This window comes from Hypanus sabinus, chromosome 22 (genome assembly GCF_030144855.1).
Source record: "Hypanus sabinus isolate sHypSab1 chromosome 22, sHypSab1.hap1, whole genome shotgun sequence".
In the NCBI taxonomy this organism is placed as follows: domain Eukaryota; kingdom Metazoa; phylum Chordata; class Chondrichthyes; order Myliobatiformes; family Dasyatidae; genus Hypanus; species Hypanus sabinus.
In genome coordinates, this window is record NC_082727.1 from 37,080,260 (window position 1) to 37,097,456 (window position 17,197).

General features: G+C 42.2%; 1 protein-coding gene across 3 annotated transcripts; it reads right to left on the minus strand.

Annotated features, from left to right (window-relative positions):
- Positions 1 to 529: 529 nt before the first annotated feature.
- On the minus strand, positions 530 to 16,575 carry LOC132379759 (interferon-induced protein with tetratricopeptide repeats 1-like). 3 transcript variants are annotated; one of them, XM_059948045.1, is made up of 4 exons: positions 15,346 to 15,503; positions 14,034 to 14,150; positions 13,250 to 13,517; positions 530 to 3,543 (listed from the first exon to the last, which is right to left on the minus strand). In XM_059948045.1, the coding sequence occupies exon 4, from the start codon at positions 3,447 to 3,449 to the stop codon at positions 2,175 to 2,177; it is 1,275 nt and encodes a 424-aa protein (XP_059804028.1). In that variant the 5' UTR covers positions 3,450 to 3,543; positions 13,250 to 13,517; positions 14,034 to 14,150; positions 15,346 to 15,503; the 3' UTR covers positions 530 to 2,174. The 3 variants fall into 3 exon arrangements, with proteins under 3 accessions (XP_059804028.1, XP_059804027.1, XP_059804026.1); XM_059948044.1 differs by lacking the exons at positions 13,250 to 13,517; positions 15,346 to 15,503 and adding an exon at positions 16,521 to 16,575; XM_059948043.1 differs by lacking the exon at positions 13,250 to 13,517.
- Between the last annotated feature and the right edge of the window lie 622 nt (positions 16,576 to 17,197).

Sequence of the window (17,197 nt, forward strand, 5' to 3'; positions counted from 1 at the left end):
AGATGTTGAGAGGCATTGATTGTGTGGATAGTCAGAGGTTTTTTCCCAGGGCTGAAATGGTTGCCACAAGATGACGCAGGTTTAAGGTGCTGGGGAGTAGGTACAGAGGAGACGTCAGGAGTAAGTTTTTTATTCAGAGAGTGGTGAGTGCATGGAATGGGCTGCCAGTAAAGGTGGTGGAGGCGGAGACAATAGGGTCTTTTAAGAGACTTTTGGATAGGTACATGAAACTTAGAAAAATAGAGGGTATAGGTAAGCCTAGTAATTTGTAGCGTAGGGACATGTTTGGCACAACCTTGTGGGCCGAAGGGCCTGTATTGTGCTGTAGATTTTCTATGTTTCTCTGATATCTTCATTAATCCTTCTTCATCGTCTCACTGTATGCAGGAGTTATAATGATTCCAAGATTTGAATTATCCTCTGTCTGATGATTATGGTCACAGATTAATTTCCAAATGTTCTTTTTAATCAATGAATCACATCCATCCACAGTCAAAATCAAAGACTTTTATTAGTGATTAATAATGATTTGATATAATTCATATAGAACAATTGTGACTGTGCAGATTACTTAATTAGCTCTAATGTTGCACCTGTGGCAATTCCCCTTGCACTTCTCAATACAAAAATGAAGTGATATTCATCCATAATGTTATCTGTAATTGTACTTCATTCAAAACACATACAAACATGACACGTGGTATTCAGCAGAGCACAAGTGTACTGTAGGATGTTTTTCCATGGATAGCAGTACCATAGAACTGCACCACTGTCCAGGCTCTCAGTACTTTCGGATCTATGCATGTTTTGCACTTGGTCCCCTTAGATCCTGCTCCTTCTCACCCCCTTTGGCTCTGTTCCTCATCTCTTGACAAATAGCTCTATAATATCTCATTCTGGATTGATCTTCTGCTTCTCTTCTGCTGCTAAGAATACAGGATGGTTATTTATTTAATCCCAAATGGCACAATATTGTAGTATTTGGTACATGCGTTACATACAGCTGAACCAGGTTCAAATCCTACTGCTACCCGTAAGAAGCCCATACGTTCTCCCTGTGACCTCATGGGTTTCCTCTGGGTGCTCCCACTTCCTCCCACCGTCGAAGGAATCCTCCGCTTTGGAATGCTCTTCAATCATTACACAGAAGTGTGCAAAATCCAATTCTGGCTTAACTGCATTTGAACGCTGCTCCTCTACCTTTGCAACGTGATGCTTGCATTCTCTGATCAGCTCAGTTTTCTGCTGATATTCACAATTGCGACCATTTTTGGGAAAAGGATTGTTAATCAAGTTGCTTTAGTTTAAATTCATAACACAAAGTAATCTGGTGATGTAAGTTGGTAGGGTAATTGGTCATTGTGATTTGTCCGGTGGTTAGGCTAGGGTGAAATCGGATGATGGCTGGGCGGCGTGGCTCAAGGGGCTGGAAGGGCCTATTCCGCACTCACTGAATAAACAAATAATTCCTACTTGCATAGTCCACTTACAGGAATGCAAAGAACTACTCCACTCTAACCTGGGCAGGCTGGTCAAATGTTATCAGCCACTATCCCCCTTCTCTATTATAATATTTCAGAAATTACACAAAACTGGCACTCATACCCTCATTACCTCTAGTGCACTGGACTTGTGTAACTAAGAATATTTTGCTCTAATTCTGTTGATTTGTGCTGGACAGATACAACCTCTACTTCAAAATCATAATTCCCAGACATCTACGAAATTCAACTCTAATCCAAACATTACTCTTTAAAAGTTACACTTGTTCCGCAGATATAAGAAACAATCTGAAAAGTAAAGTACAACTTGTGATTAATTAAGTAAAGGATTCTGACATAGAGGATTCATAGGGTTCTCTGAGTTTGCTCTGTGTAGTATAATTCTCCAAAATTCACATTGAATGGAACTTCTGAAGGTACAGTCTTATGCTATTATTGACATCAGCATTCCAAAACAAAGCTCAGAAATTTAGATAATTACAAGATCATTGAAAATTACAATCAATTGTATTACCTTTGTTAAAAGAAATGGCTAACAAACTCTTATTAATGAAAGAAAATGGTCCAGCCTGCCTTTGTTTAGACAGAATCAATACAGCTGTCATGCATCATTTTATCAGTGGAAAAAGAGATAATTTATTATAAGCATTGAGATATTTTATATGATCAGGATCAATCTCCATTAGCATTACAGCTGTTCTCATCCATCTCATTCAATAATGATTTGACATGAAGGGCTTCGTTGTCTTGTGGATTCCTCTGAAGCTTCCTGTTTAGCAACTGCTCCAACTGTCTGTGACACTTTTGCCGTTCATTTGACTCATGTTCAATTTTCAGGCCTTTCAGAAATAGTGTAATGGCATTTGATTCCGAGTTCATCTGATGCTTTTGAAATACGCCAGCTTTTAAACATATTTCCTGCATGTCACGTGGACTAATGTTTACTAACTTCAGCAGCTTGTCATATATTTCCTCCGCTTTCGAATACTCTTCAATCCTTACACAGAATTGTGCAAAATCCATTTGTGGCTTGACTGCACTTGGACGCTGTTCACCCACCTTTGCAAAGTGATGCTTACATTTTCTGATCAGCTCAGTTTTCTGCTGGTCTTCACAATTGCTACCATTTTGGGGGAAAGGATTGGGAATCAGTTGCTTTAGTTTAATTTCATAACACAACGCAATCTGGTGATGTAAGAAGATGCTGTCTGGAGTTATCTCTAATGCTTTCTTCAACAGGTCAATGGCTTTCTCCACATCTTTCTCTAATCTCCAAAATTTTGCCGCATACCGAAGCATGTATGGAAAATCCGGTGTTTTCTGCAGTGCTTTTTCAACTAATTCAATTGCTTCCTGTTTTTTATTAAGTATTCGTAGTTTGAGAGCCAACAGAACCATGGCCACAGTGTCACCTGAATCAAGACGCAGTACACGACGCAGATACGTTACTGACTGGTGATTTGCAGGAGCTCTAGAAATTGATTCGAGACGGAACAGAACAGTGGCATATCCCATGATCCATTCTGTGTTATTAGGATCTTCCTTCAGAGCCTTCTCAAAACTTTTTTTTGCCTCCTCATAGTAAAGACTATTACCAGAACCCAACAATGACCATCCCTTCTCCCCGTACACCTCGGGTATCATTGCTGTATAGCGAGGGCCATCACTGAGCGGTTTACAGATCATCTCCAGCTTGTCGAGATAGGACTGGGCCTCGGTCAGTTGTCCCATGTGGTAATGCACCCAGGCAAAGTTTCCATAGGTGATGATGCTTCTTCTTTCAAATTCATCTTTGTTGTCCTCCCTCAGAATCTTTTCAGCTTCCTTTAAGTTTTGAATTGCTTCTTCATAGTTGCCCTGTAGGCAGTTTACAAAAGCAAGTTGGTTGCAGGAGTGAGCTTTATACTTCAAATTCATACCAATAGAACCTTGTAATCTGTACATCATATCTTCCAGGTCAATGGTTTCCTTCTGCGGGGCCCACGTGAAGTGACACTGAAGCTGATCGAGCTTCTCTTTCAACAAATCTCTTTGTGTGTTGCTGCAATTGGGGGGGAAAAAATCATGAAATTTCTTTTCAAGCCAGATCCTGCTGCAGATCTGTCCTGCAGTTCCATAAATACTCATTAGACTTTTTAACTGCATAAATACGGAGGCAAGTCTGTCCTCTGATGCAGTTCTGTTCACTGAGACAGTAAGGCGCTAGAAACACTTAGCAGGTCAGGCAGCATCTGAGGATGTGGGAACTGTCAATAGCTTAATATCGGGAATTGATTCATGCACTGAGCCAGGAGCAGCCCAGGCAGCAGACCCGGTGCTAGTGTGCTCAGTGGTATCACAGGTGGTTGTGGGACTCCCATTATACAGGCTCACTGGTCTTAATTATCAAGCCTATGCTAGATTCAGGACTAGATGTATAGAGGAGGTGGCTTCTACCAATGATAGGTCATGGTAACAAAAAGATGCACATTCTGAGCTGACTTTAAATGAGCACATTATCAGTGAGCCGAACTGGAAGCAAGTTTCACCAACAGCTCTAAATGAAGCTGAGTTACACAGACTAATCTTAGCACTCCTGCTCATGATTCAAAACACCATCGCCATCCTGATGAGGAATCTCCTGCATAGCATGCTTCCATTGTGGTGTTAATAGAAAATAGACAATAGGTGCAGGAGTAGGCCATTCAGCCCTTTGAGCCAGCACTACCATTCAATGTGATCATGGCTGATTATCCACAATCAGTACCCCGTTCCTGTCTTTTCCCCATATCCCTTGATTCCGCTATCTTTAAGAGCTCTAACTCTTTCTTGTAAGCATCCAGATTATTGGCCTCCACTGCCTTCTGAGGCAGAGCATTCCATAGATCCACACCTCTCTGGGTGAAAAAGTTTTTCCTCAATGCTATTCTAAATGGCCTACCCCTTATTCTTAAACTGTGGCCTCTGGTTCTGGACTCCCCCAACATTGGGAACATATTTCCTGCCACCAGCGTGTCCAATCCCTTAATATTCTTATATATTTCATTCAGATCCCCTCTCAACCTTCTAAATTCTAGTGTATACAAGCCCAGTTGCTCCAATCTTTCAACATATGACAGTCCCGCCATCCCGGGAATTAACCTCATGAACCTACGCTGCACTCCCTCAATAGCAAGAATGTCCTTCCTCAAATTTGGAGACCAAAACTGAACACAATACTCCAGGTGTGGTCTCACCAGGGCCCTGTACAACTGCAGTAGGACCCCTTTGTTCCTATACTCAACTCCCCTTGTTATGAAGGCCAACATGCCATTCTCTTTTTTGACTGCCTGCTGTACCTACATGCTTACTTTCAGTGACTGATGTACAAGAACACCTAGATCTCAGATAGTAATCTGCCTTCCTATTCTTGCCACCAAAGTGGATAACTTCACATTTATCCACATTAAACTGCATCTGCCATGTATCTGCCCACTCACCCAACCTGTTCAAGTCACCCTGCATTCTCCTAACATCCTCCTCATATTTCACACTACCACCCAGCTTTGTTTCATCTGCAAATTTGCTAATGTTACCTTTAATCTCTTCATCTAAATCATTAATGTATATTGTAAATAGCTGTGGTCCCAGCACAGAGCTTTGCTGCACCCCACTAGTCACTGCCTGCCATTCTGAAAAGGACCTGTTAATCGCTACTCTTTGTTTCCTGTCTGCCAACCAATTTTCTATCCATATTAGTACACTACCCCCAATACCATGTCAAAGGACTAAAACCTAAGTTAAACTAAGTCAAAGCCTATCCATTGCTTGTGTGGAAGAAAACTTAAGCCTGAGTATGAAGGGTCAATAAAATAATGAGAATATTAACTGCTGACCCACTAAACAAGGCGGCAATGGATAAGAGGCTGAAGGGAGGCTCATAACTATCAGAAGATGAAACAACTCATTGGTGATTGAAAACCTTATTGCAGCAAGGGTTCTTCGACTAACACAAAGCTCCTGGAACACACTTGCCGATATTACTCATTCTCAAACCAGGAAGGCAGCATGAGTAGTGGTTTGTACAGGACTTGAGGGCAATAAATCAGATAATACAGCCCGTTTCACCTGCCATACCAGACACCAATGTGATATTGGCCTCTATCCTGTCAGATCGCTGCTGGTATACTGTAATCAATTTGTGTTCAGCCTTCTTCTCGATATCCCTGCATGAAGACAGTTAGTACCTGTTCGCCTTTACCTGTAATGGACAGCAGTATAAATGGGCAAGGTTACCTCAGGGCTATACCAGAAGCCCTGCTGTATAGGTGGCTACTGTCCACGATGATCTGGCAGACTTATTACTGCCCAGAGCCAGCATGATATATTGCAGTTTGTGGATGATTTGCTGTTGGCTTCACAAACATTGACTAACAGCAGAATGAACTCTGTGACCTTATTAAATCACTTAGAAGCTAGAGGCCACAGAGATTCCTTATCAAAACTGAAGTTCTCACAATCTACTGGGGTATGTGCTGCACCAAGGGACCCACAGGGGCCAGAATGCATAACTGTTATTGTACACGTCGGCTACCAAGAAGCAGATGATGACCTTTCTGGGCATGACGAACCATTGCAGACGTTGGGACCCTGAATATCAGCTCTATGAAGCTGCCCTGCAAGTCGCCATAGCTCAAGCCCCAGACAGAGGCGATGGAGCAAGCGATTGAAGAGTGCCCTGATATAGGTGCCCACCCTGAGAATGCCAGCCTAAGGTAAGCCATTCTAGCTGCATATGAACGATAAGGAGGGTTTTGCCAGTGCGCTACTGACATGGCGAGGCTAAGAAGACCTGTGATGTGCTGTTCCACACTGCTGCCCACCCCCCGTGGTAAGAAGAGTGCCAGGATGTTCGAGGGAAGTGGGAGCTACAGTATTAGTACTAGACCACGCTTGTACAGCGCCGACACCTCACGTGGTGATACTGCTTCTCAACTTGGCAGCGACACAGCACTTTACCGAACAGGGTATGAAGTCATACCACTCAGCAAATAACACTGGAAAATCACTTGCTACACTTGATTATATGCCACCTACAGAGGTGCCTTTTGCCAATCTGCAGATAGACTTTCTGCACATGCCTGCCTGCGAAGGTTATTAATAGTGGATTTGCTCTAAGTGGCTGGAGGCCTTTCCCACTCAAAGGGATGATACTCAAATGGGGTTAAGACCTTGATGAAGAAGATTATTCCCAGATTTGGGGTGCCATACAAATTTAATAGCAACCGAGGGACCTGTTTTACAGGTAGACTAATCAAAGAATTGGGCCACGTGACGGGCTTCACTTGGGGGTATCATCTTCCATATCAGTCCCAGTGCTTGTGATTCATGGAAAAAATGAATGGAGCTCTAAAAGATGGCTAAAGCATCATCAGGAAACAGGATTTAAGTGGCTAGAGGCCCCTCCTATGACTTCATATACTCTAAGAAACCAAGTGAATCGGACAACTAAATTAACCTCATTTAAGTGTTAATGGGATGACCAGTGCCAGCTGGTTTCAGACCTCCTTTAACAAATGCCCAAACCTCTCTGATTTGCACTGATGAGAAAACTATTGAAATTGTTAAATTTTTGGGTGAAGCCACAAAATTGAATCGGGGCAAGTGCCAGCTGCATTACCTCAGCCGGAGGAAGAGAATATTCATCCCTTTAGACCAGGAGACTCTGTGTATGTGAGGACGCTTAAGGAAGACTGTCTTTCTCCGAGGTGGAAGGGCCCTATCAAGTGATTCTGGTGACAAGGACTGCCATATAGGTAGAAGGAAAGCCCGACTGGATTCAGAGGAAACAGTGAAAGCTCAGTGACGGACAGAGTGGGACAGCCCAGTGACCCAAAAGAAGTCGCCATATTATTGCTTGAACTTCTGCTGGCACAGACCTCCAAGTTTATAAATAAGACCCTGCTGCATACCTTTCTAGTTATGAATTTGTTGTACATTTGAATGCTTCTGCTTGCTGGATTTGCTGGGGGAGTGGGGGGGTGGGAGTGAAATTCCCTTGGCTCCTATTTCCTTCACTTTTCCCGAAATGGAGGCATGGCAATGTCTTAATAATAACACTGGAAAGACCCAACAGTGGTCAATAACACAAGTAGGGCGTAGGGAGACTGGGGGTAATAAGACTAAAACTTCTAGAACTAATGTTATTAGAAGACAAGGTAGAAGCCTCCAGCTACACACTAAGGAGGATTCATCTGTTACGAATGTGCCACAATTCTGAGGGGCTGAAGGGTACAAAGTAGCCCCCTCCTTTTTGAGAATCGCAAGATCACTATTAATTCGGGTCTGGGACCCAGGAAATGAGAGAGAGACACGCAGAATACACAAGGTTTGGAATATGTCCTGGCCTCAGCAAGACGGAACCACTGATAGTGGCCATTATCTCTTGGAGATGGAATTGTGTATTGAGTACTGTACTATTCACTGAAGCCCTCAGGGGGATGACCAGAGTGGGCTGGTTGAGGGATTGCATCATCCCAACCTGATTGACATCTGAGACCCAGTGAGTAAGGATAAAAGAGGGTCTGGGGAACAACCCCTTCAGACGCACCAGGAGAAACACTAGAAATCTCGTGGCAGCCAGTGGGGCTCGCGTGCATCCTTTTCCCTTGCCTGGGAATTGGCGGGATCGCCACGGAAGACAGCTTAGCTAAAGAAGAGGCCACACCAACGAAACACCAAGGATCAAAATCATAAAAAGGAAAAGCTGGCAAGTTTCTAAAATCTCTCCCTTGACTCCAACCAAAGGCTGCAGCCTGAATGAACTGAGTGACCTTTATATTTCCATCGGAAAATACATAATCCCCTAGACAACGATAGAGCTTATTTCTTATTGATTATTATTATACCCGCACTTTTAGATTTAGTATTGACGACGTATATTATCTGTATGTTTGCATTGATATTATTTTTTTGTATTTTTACTAATAAATACTGTTAAAAATAGTACCATCAGACTTCAACGGACCTCTCTATCTTTGCTGGTAAGTGACCCAGTTACGGGGTTCATAACAACTTAGGGATCTTGTCTCGGGTTTTGATACCAAATTGGAGGGCCAGTGAAACAGGCTTATAAGTCCAAACTTGGATCTGGTTGCGCGGGTAGCCAAACGGGAAACCAGCAAAGATGGACGTGGATGAATTTATAGAAAACCCGACTCTGGAGGCTCTAGAGGCGGCCACAAATTCAGACTTGATAAATATTGTGGAAGGACTAAACCTCGCAGAGGTGAGGTTGTCAATGAAAACGCGGGAGGTGCGGAGGGCCATAACTCAGTATTATATTGTGAAGAATGTGTTTTCAGCTGAGGTATTGGAAAATATCCCTGAAAAGGCACCAGCCAGTGGGATAGCTCAGTTAGAGTTGGAGAAATTAAGGTTGGAACATGAAATTAAATTAAAACAGCTGGAAGCAGCTGAAAAAGAGAAAGAAAGAGCCAAAAAGGAAAAAGAGCAGGACAGAGCTGAGAAGCAGAGGGAGCATGAAATTAAAACAGCTGGAAGCAGCTGAAAAAGAGAAGGAGAGAGCCGAGAAAGAGAGAGAGTATGAGGAGAAAGAGAAACAGAGGCAACATGACTTGGATATGGAGAAGTTAAGGCAAGAGCAAAGAGTTCAAGGGTCAGACCGAGAGGAGCGGTTTAATGTTAGTCGGGAGTTTAGGTTAGTACCTCCATTCGAGGAAACGGATATTGATGGTTATTTCTTGCATTTTGAAAAGGTGGCAGTGAATCAGAACTGGCCAAAAGAGCAGTGGGTGGTGTTGTTACAAAGTGTGTTAAAAGGGAAGGCACAACGGGCATATGCGGCGTTGTCCATGGAGGAAGAAGAGTCGGAGAATAATGAGAAAGTAAAGGAGGCCATTCTTCGGACCTACAAATTGATACCTGAAATTTAATGAAAGGGTAGAATCAGACATGTACCAAGTTTGCCTATGAGAAGGGTGTGCTCTTGGATCGTTGGTGTGCAGCAGAAATAGTGGAAGAAGATTTTTGGCGTCTCAGGGAGTTAATTCTGATTGAGAAATTTAAAGGTTGTGTTTCAGATGATATCCGGATGTATTTGAATGAGAAACCAAATAAATCCATCTCCGAATTTGCTAGGTTCGCAGATGAATATGTCCTAACCCACAAGACAAAGTTTTCCTCGAATAAAAGTTACCAGAGAGACTGTGGGAACAATCGAGAAAGTCCGCCAGCTGAGGCAGAGGTCCCGCCGGGAGCTAGTGGTAAGATTGAGGAGGAAAGGCAAGACGGCAGGAGAGGTCCTGGCTTGACCTGTTTTAATTGTGGGAAGGTGGGTCATATTGCATCTAAGTGCCTTGTTCCGAGGAAGGAGACAGGAAAATGGAAAGCAGCAGTCCCTATAGGATGTGCTGTGGTGAACAGTAAATCAACGAGAGAGCCCCAGGTAGACACAGTACGAGAAGGGTCTGAGAAATGTATTTCAGAAGGAACTGTGTCTGTGAGACAGGGAGACACACCAGTTCCAGTACGGATCTGGAGAGACACGGGAGCTGAACTGTCATTGATTAGCAGTAAGGTACTAGATTTTGGTCGCCAGACTGGGATGGTAGCCTTGAGAGGAACAGGAAAAGGGACAGAAGTGGTGCCCTTGCATAGGATCCTTATAAATTGTGATCTGGTATCTGGACCAGTTGAAATAGGGGTGCAATCAGAATTCCCGAGAACTGACGTGGATGTCCTTCTTGGTAACGATTTAGCCGGTGGTAAGGTTTGGTCAGCAATGAAGCTGACGAGCCAGCCTGTGAGTGTTGAGGTCCCGCCCCTAGATTCCAAGATCTATCCCGCATGCGCGATCACTCGCAGCATGTTGAGAAAGGCAGCTGAGAACGAGAGCAGTTTAAATCTGGCCAGTATCGATTTGGCCGAGACGTTTTTACCGACCCTGTACCAAGAGGGTTTAGAGGGTGGTAAAACGGAGAATAGTAAAGTGAAAGAGAGTAAGGGAGAGGAGGTAGTCCTGCCCTTAGCCAGGAGAAAATTTATAGAGGCAAGAAGTAAAGATGAGAAACAGATAAGGCTGTTAAAAGGTCCAGGGTTGGACATGGATGATCTGTCTGGTTTGGCAGAACGGTTTGAAGAAGTTGAAAATTCAAAAGGTGTTCCCGATAATGAAATGAGGGCAGTCCTAGATGAAAAGGATGCCATTTTAACTAACAGGATCCGGTTTGAAGGGATTTTGACAAAGCATGTGAATAATAAAGACAACCCCCATGAAGTTTGACTGTTCAGTTTGAAAGTAACATAAAGATTAGTATTTGCATGAACTTTTGTAGTATACACGTAAGCTAAGATCACAACTCTTTAGTTTTTGTTTGCTGAAGAAAAGGAATAAAAATAGGTGGTTAGCAAATTGAAGTCTGATGCTACAAGACTTTAGTAAGGTACAAGATGTTGAGATATTAAAGGAAGTGACAATGTAATCGTTAACTGTTTAGATGCTGAATTGAATGTATAACTGTAGTGAAAAAAAACTTTGTATTGTGTTAGATTCTAAAATCCTGTAAGACTCTATTAATTCATTTTTACCGATGGTAAAAAAGCTTTGAAGGAAAAGAGTGTTACTCTGAGGGGCCAAAGGGTACAAAGTAGCCCCCTCCTTTTTGAGAATTGCAAGATCACTATTAATTCGGGTCTGGGACCCAGGAAATGAGAGAGAGACACGCAGAATACACAAGGTTTGGAATGTGTCCTGGCCTCAGCAAGACTGGAACCACTGATAACGGCCATTGTCTCTTGGAGAAGGAATTGTGTATTGAGTACTGTCCCATTCATTGAAACCCCTCAGAGGACAACCAGAGTGGGCTGGTTGAGGGATTGCATCATCCCAACCTGATTGACATCTGAGACCCCGTGAGTAAGGATAAAAGAGGGTCTGGGGAACAACCCCTTCAGACACACCAGGAGAAATGCAAGAAATCCCGTGGCAGCGTTTAATAGCGACAGCCAGTGGGACTCGAGTGCGTCCTTTTCCCTTGCCTGGGAATTGGCGGGATCGCCACGGAAGATGGCTTAGCTAAAGAAGAGGCCACACCAACGAAACACCAAGGATCAAAATCATAAAAAGGAAAAGCTGGCAAGTTTCTAAAATCTCTCTCTTGACTCCAACCAAAGGCTGCAGCCTGAATGAACTGAGTGACTTTTATATTTCCATCGGACAATACGTTATCCCCGAGACAACGATAGAGCTTATTTCTTATTGATTATTATTATACCTGCACTTTTAGATTTAGTATTGATGACGTATATTATCTGTATGTTTGCATTGATATTATTTTTGTGTATTTTTACCAATAAATACTGTTAAAAATAGTACCATCAGACTTCAACGGACCTCTCTATCTTTGCTGGTAAGTGACCCAGTTACGGGGTTCGTAACACATCTATCATCTATGGACAGGTGCCCACTCTCTTTGATGGATGGTACCTTCCTGCCTTCAATAGAACTAGTGAAACCCCCACTTCCTAGCCCTAACAGGGCTGATGAAGGGTGACGAGTGCCTATGCCAAGGGGTGATTGATACAAGGAAGTGTAGTAGCCACAAAGTGAATAATTCCAATATCTCCACACCACCTTAGCCGTTAACGGAACATACTGGGTATGTGGTACGAAGGGCCTATCCCTGGTTGCCCTTGAACTGGGAGGGTTGCTGTTATATGGTCCATGTAGTGACTCCATATGCATCACCTAAAGGATATAGGAAAGCACCCCTACTGGTCTCGAAGCAAGAGGGCCATTTCAGAAACTGAAAGGTTTTGGATGAAAACTTTTCCCCAGTGGGCAGTGGCGAGGACTTCACAGGAATTGATAAATATGGACTCAACCTTTGTAAATTTGACCAATGATGCGGCCGTGCTCCTAGAAGATGCCTAGAAACAAATTAAAGGGCTGGCAGCAGAGGTAGTAGCCAGCAGAACTGTAGCCCTGCAAAATAGAGTGCCTCTGGACTTCATACTAGCTGAGAAAGGCTGAACTTGTGCTATTCTAGGGCAGCAGAGTTGTACCTATATACCAGATGAGGTTAAAATCATAATTCATTTGGCAAACCATATCCAGAAAAAGGTGAAACAGCTATGCAAGATAGGAGGAGAATTCCACTGCAGCTTTTGGGTATCTCTTAGGAGGGTGGTGGACAACGGTGGTGCATTATGGATTGATACTGGTATTGATAGCAGTGGTAGCAGGGATCTTTAGACTTACATGTGCCCTGCTGTCCAAGTCCCGGCACGGACCCACAAGGACATTTCTGAAGGTGAAGTTGGAATCCTTTGACCCTGAGTATGATGAAGGTGGCAATCAAAGAGGAGGGAAGAAATATAAGCCTGAGGGTGAAGGGTTAACAAAATCATGAGAATAGCAGGGTACGAAACAGATGGGGTCTGTATTACTCGTATTAATTAACGACAATCCCTGTTAGAAATATAGAACTGATAACACATATATGGTGTGTTCAAGGAGTAACCATTAGCCTTCAAGGCTACATGACCAGTGGCTTGTTTTGTTAGTTACTGGGGAAACTGATTGTGTATGTGGGAGACCCAATGTCTTAGTTTTGTGTAAGGTATGGAAGCATTTGGAATGTTGCTGATTAGGGCAAAACAAAAACTCGGGACTTCTGCATACTGCATTTATTCTAATGTATAAAAGACCATGCTTATAATCACTTAAGCAGTAATAAAGTAATTGAACTGCATACCCGGGTCTGTACCTGTTTGTCTAATTGGTGATAGTAATTTTCTCTGCCAGTTTACAAATAGAGAACCATCAGGCTCTGCTGAATTAAAGCAAGAAGTCACACTGTCCTGTAATCTACAACAGGATTATGAAGTTTAATATTCTACTTTTGATGAGGTCCTCGTGGAAAATAATCTTAATGTTTAGTTGAACTATTTCCAGATCTGTTTAGAGGCACAAGTCTTCTACTTCCCTCCATTTTTGGTAAAGTGTGTGTAGAAAGTACAGCTGATGCTGGAAGTCTGAAAGAAAAAGAGGAATTACTGGAAATACCTGTTTTCTGAAGCTATTGAACACAGTGACTGGGCTGTAATCTGTCCAGTCAGGAGGTAAAGTGTTGTCCCTGTGATAAAAAGTCTTTTGGCTTGAAATGCCAATTCTGCTTCTCTCTCCATCGTTACCACCAGGCCTGCACTCATTAAAGCATCTCAAGTCAAGTTTATTGTCATCTGCACAAGAATGATTAGATACAGGTCCATTGAAAACGAACTTGCATCAGCATCAGAGGCTGAGAAGTACAGAGAACACTCTGAATATAAAACACACATAATTTATATAAAACAAAAAAGAGAGAAAATTAGGCTGTGCAAGAGAAGTTATTAGTGCAAAAATTACAGAGATAAAACTCACAACAAATAACGCTGATAATAAGGATTTCAAATTCATTGTAATATGATTTACCATTTTTCAATCAAGTGGCTGCCGTATTAGAACCTGCAAGTAAACTTAAGTACGGAAGGAATGGCAAAGATTCATACCTCATTGTATCGATCGGATGTAAAACACTTCTCTTTTCTTCTCCAGCTTCACCTTTAACACTGAGTTCATCCAAAAGGGTTCTGAGGTGCTTTGCCTTGCAGCATCTTTATATATACCTGAAAAGGAATAGAAACTAAACCTCAAAAGTGAAAATTATGAGTCAGTTTTTGCTCCAGGAAATTATGCTATTGGGTAACAAAGGGATGTGATGACAGAAGCCTAAATTGTATTACAGGTGTCCGCACCCCACCTTTACAAAGGTAGAGCATTCCTATGAAACCTTTCTTAAGCCAAAATGGCGTAAAACGAAGAACCATTAATTTATATGGGAAAAATTTTCGTAAAAGTGAAAATCCTCTTTGTAATGTGAAAATAGGTTACTAAAGTAGGTCTTTAGTAGGTACTAAAGTGAAGTGGAGTAAAGCGAATATTCATAAAGCAGGGGACATCTGTACATGTTCTTCTCATGGAAAAAAACATCAGATCAGAGTCTCGCTACAGCACTGAAGAGCACCTGGTTGCTTGAACTCATCTTTAATGGCATCTAATCTGAAATCTGGACAGCAATACTGAGGTCATTGGGCAGTGAAGTTCAAAAGCCTCACAGAGCTTGGTGCAGGAAAGTGGGTGAGGCAGACAGCAGCACCTTCACACAGTGCAGGAAGATGCTCAATAATCCCACAATGGTAGCTCATTTAGGACATGGTTCTAATCTCATGAAGGTACCTCAGTTTAGACATCGTTCATTATGATGAGAAATTTGATCACACACATTTTTGGTTTCCATGTACTTTTGAAAATATCATGACCAATCGCGTCATATTCTGATATGCAGTTCAAAGAAATTGCAAAGAGTAGTTGGCTCAGTGAAATACATCATCCTTCCACCAGTAAATTCTACTTAAGGTGCTGCATCAGGAAGACATACTCTATCATTAAAGATCCCCACCATCCAGACCACACCATCTCTTTGTTGTACACATCGGGCAGGAGCTACAGAAGCCCGAAGTCCCACATCACCAGGTTCACGAACAACTACTTCCCTTCAACCATTCCCATTCGATTCTTGAACCACATGGTGCAACCTTCATCTCTACCTCAGCATAACAACACTATCAACATTTTACTCTCACCACAAAGGAATTGGTTTACTTTGTTCTAATTGTGTCTTTTCTGGTAAGTATAGTGTATAAATTATCTTTACCACTTTATATTTTTCTTGTGAATGCTGCCTATCTGATGCTATGTGCCTGTGTCTGCCCTTCTTGCTGCCTTAGTGAAGCAGCCAGAATATTTAATGATTCCACCTACCTGGACATTCTCTCTTCTTCACTGACCCAACAAAGAGAGAAAACATGGAACGACGTCCCAGCAGGCTCAAGGTCAACTTTTACCTCCCTCTTATAGACTATTGAATGGTTTCCTCGTACGATAAGATAGACTCTGGACCTCACAATCTACCTTGCTTATTTGCACTACACATTCTCTGTACTGTAACACTTTATTCTGCAATCTCTTACTCCTTTACCCTGTACTACATTAATGCACTGTTGTTATGAGTTACCCTTTAGGGACAAGAAAGAAGAAAATATTTTCACTCTACCTCGCCCAGTATGTGTGACAACAAGAAACCAATTTACCAAATATTTTTTCATTCCACCTTTGCATATGTGTACGTATGCATAAAACAATAAGTTCCACTTCAGTTATTTGAAGAATGTTAACTCAGAATAAATGACATTTACCCTTGCGTCAAACTATTGTACGTTGACAGAGCTTTTTGTGGCATGGAGATTATTGTGGCATGAATGCAATATCAGCCTCAGTTATACAGGGATCATTTCCATGCTGTACTTGCTTTCTTTAAACAAGGGATGACATTATCATATTCTCCCTTTTAGAGCCTTGTAGGAGAACTTGAATCAGATTGCCTTGGGACACAATGGTGTGGCGTTTCCAGAACAAAGTGGTCTTAACTCACCTGATGAGATACCAAGAATATGAGTCAAGATACAGGAAACATCCTCAGGATTTTCCAAGAAACTGCTTCTTTCAAATTTTTTTTTCTAATGTGGTTCTGGTCCTGTTGGAGCCTGTGATGTGTTTGATTGGGAGCCTTCAGGCTGATTGAGCCAATTGAGTGATCTGGTGCTTTGCTGTCTCTGAAAGAGTTTCAGGAGATGAGCAGCCTCCTTGTGGCAAGATGAGGCAACATCAAGCTACTCAGCAGACATCAGGATATCCAAAATTGTGTCACATCAGCATGGAGTGGGATTGTTGGGGCTGGCTGACTTGGTAGTCCTGGAGTGGAGCTGTTAAGTGCTGCACAGGGGTATTAATAATCTTTGGTCAATGTCACTGTGGGGGTTTGCTTGTTGCCCATATTTAATAATATCATGTAAATAATTGGCCAGTGTTCTTTACGTAGTTCCTTGGTTTTACATTTTTCTCTACCTTATTTTGTCTGGGTGGAAAGCTGTACATACCTGTTTTTTTCAATTCCAGCTGCACCTCAATGTCAACTTGACCCATACATATTCTGAATACCATTACCTGAAGAAGAATCGAAAATGAAATTAAGATGCAAATATTTTCCCCAAGAAGTGATGGCATTGAGAAAACAGTGCACTGATGCAGAGCTGCCTGGATAAGATTATAACCATTGCTTAACAACAGAAATAAATGACTTGGCTGCAGAGTTCCAGTCTAAATATTGAGGGTATCAGAGCCTGCAGAGGTTCCTGTCTTCTGTGAGTGGTGCATTTACAATAGGTACAGAGTGAGGTGACTTTGTGGACTATCAGAGGCTTGCAGAGAAGCTTCCAATGGATAGAAACAGGCTTAGTGAATAGAGGAGAACATTGTATATATAATCTGGAGAGAAAAATCCACTTCATTCCCAACATAGAACAGTAGAGCACTTTAAAATGGTAGGAGATGGAAAGACGTTGGTATTCAGTGAGGCTTTAGGTATCCTCGCACAAAAAATTTCTGAACGTTTAACAATCAATGAGGAAGAGAAAAATACACTGTTCTTTCTTGCAAAAACCATGTAAGTTATAGAAAAGAAGTTATGGTATCTTTAAAACAGCCAATCCCATTTAGTTATAGCACCCACATTTGAAGGAAATTATAGGGGACATTTGAAGGAAATTATAGGGGA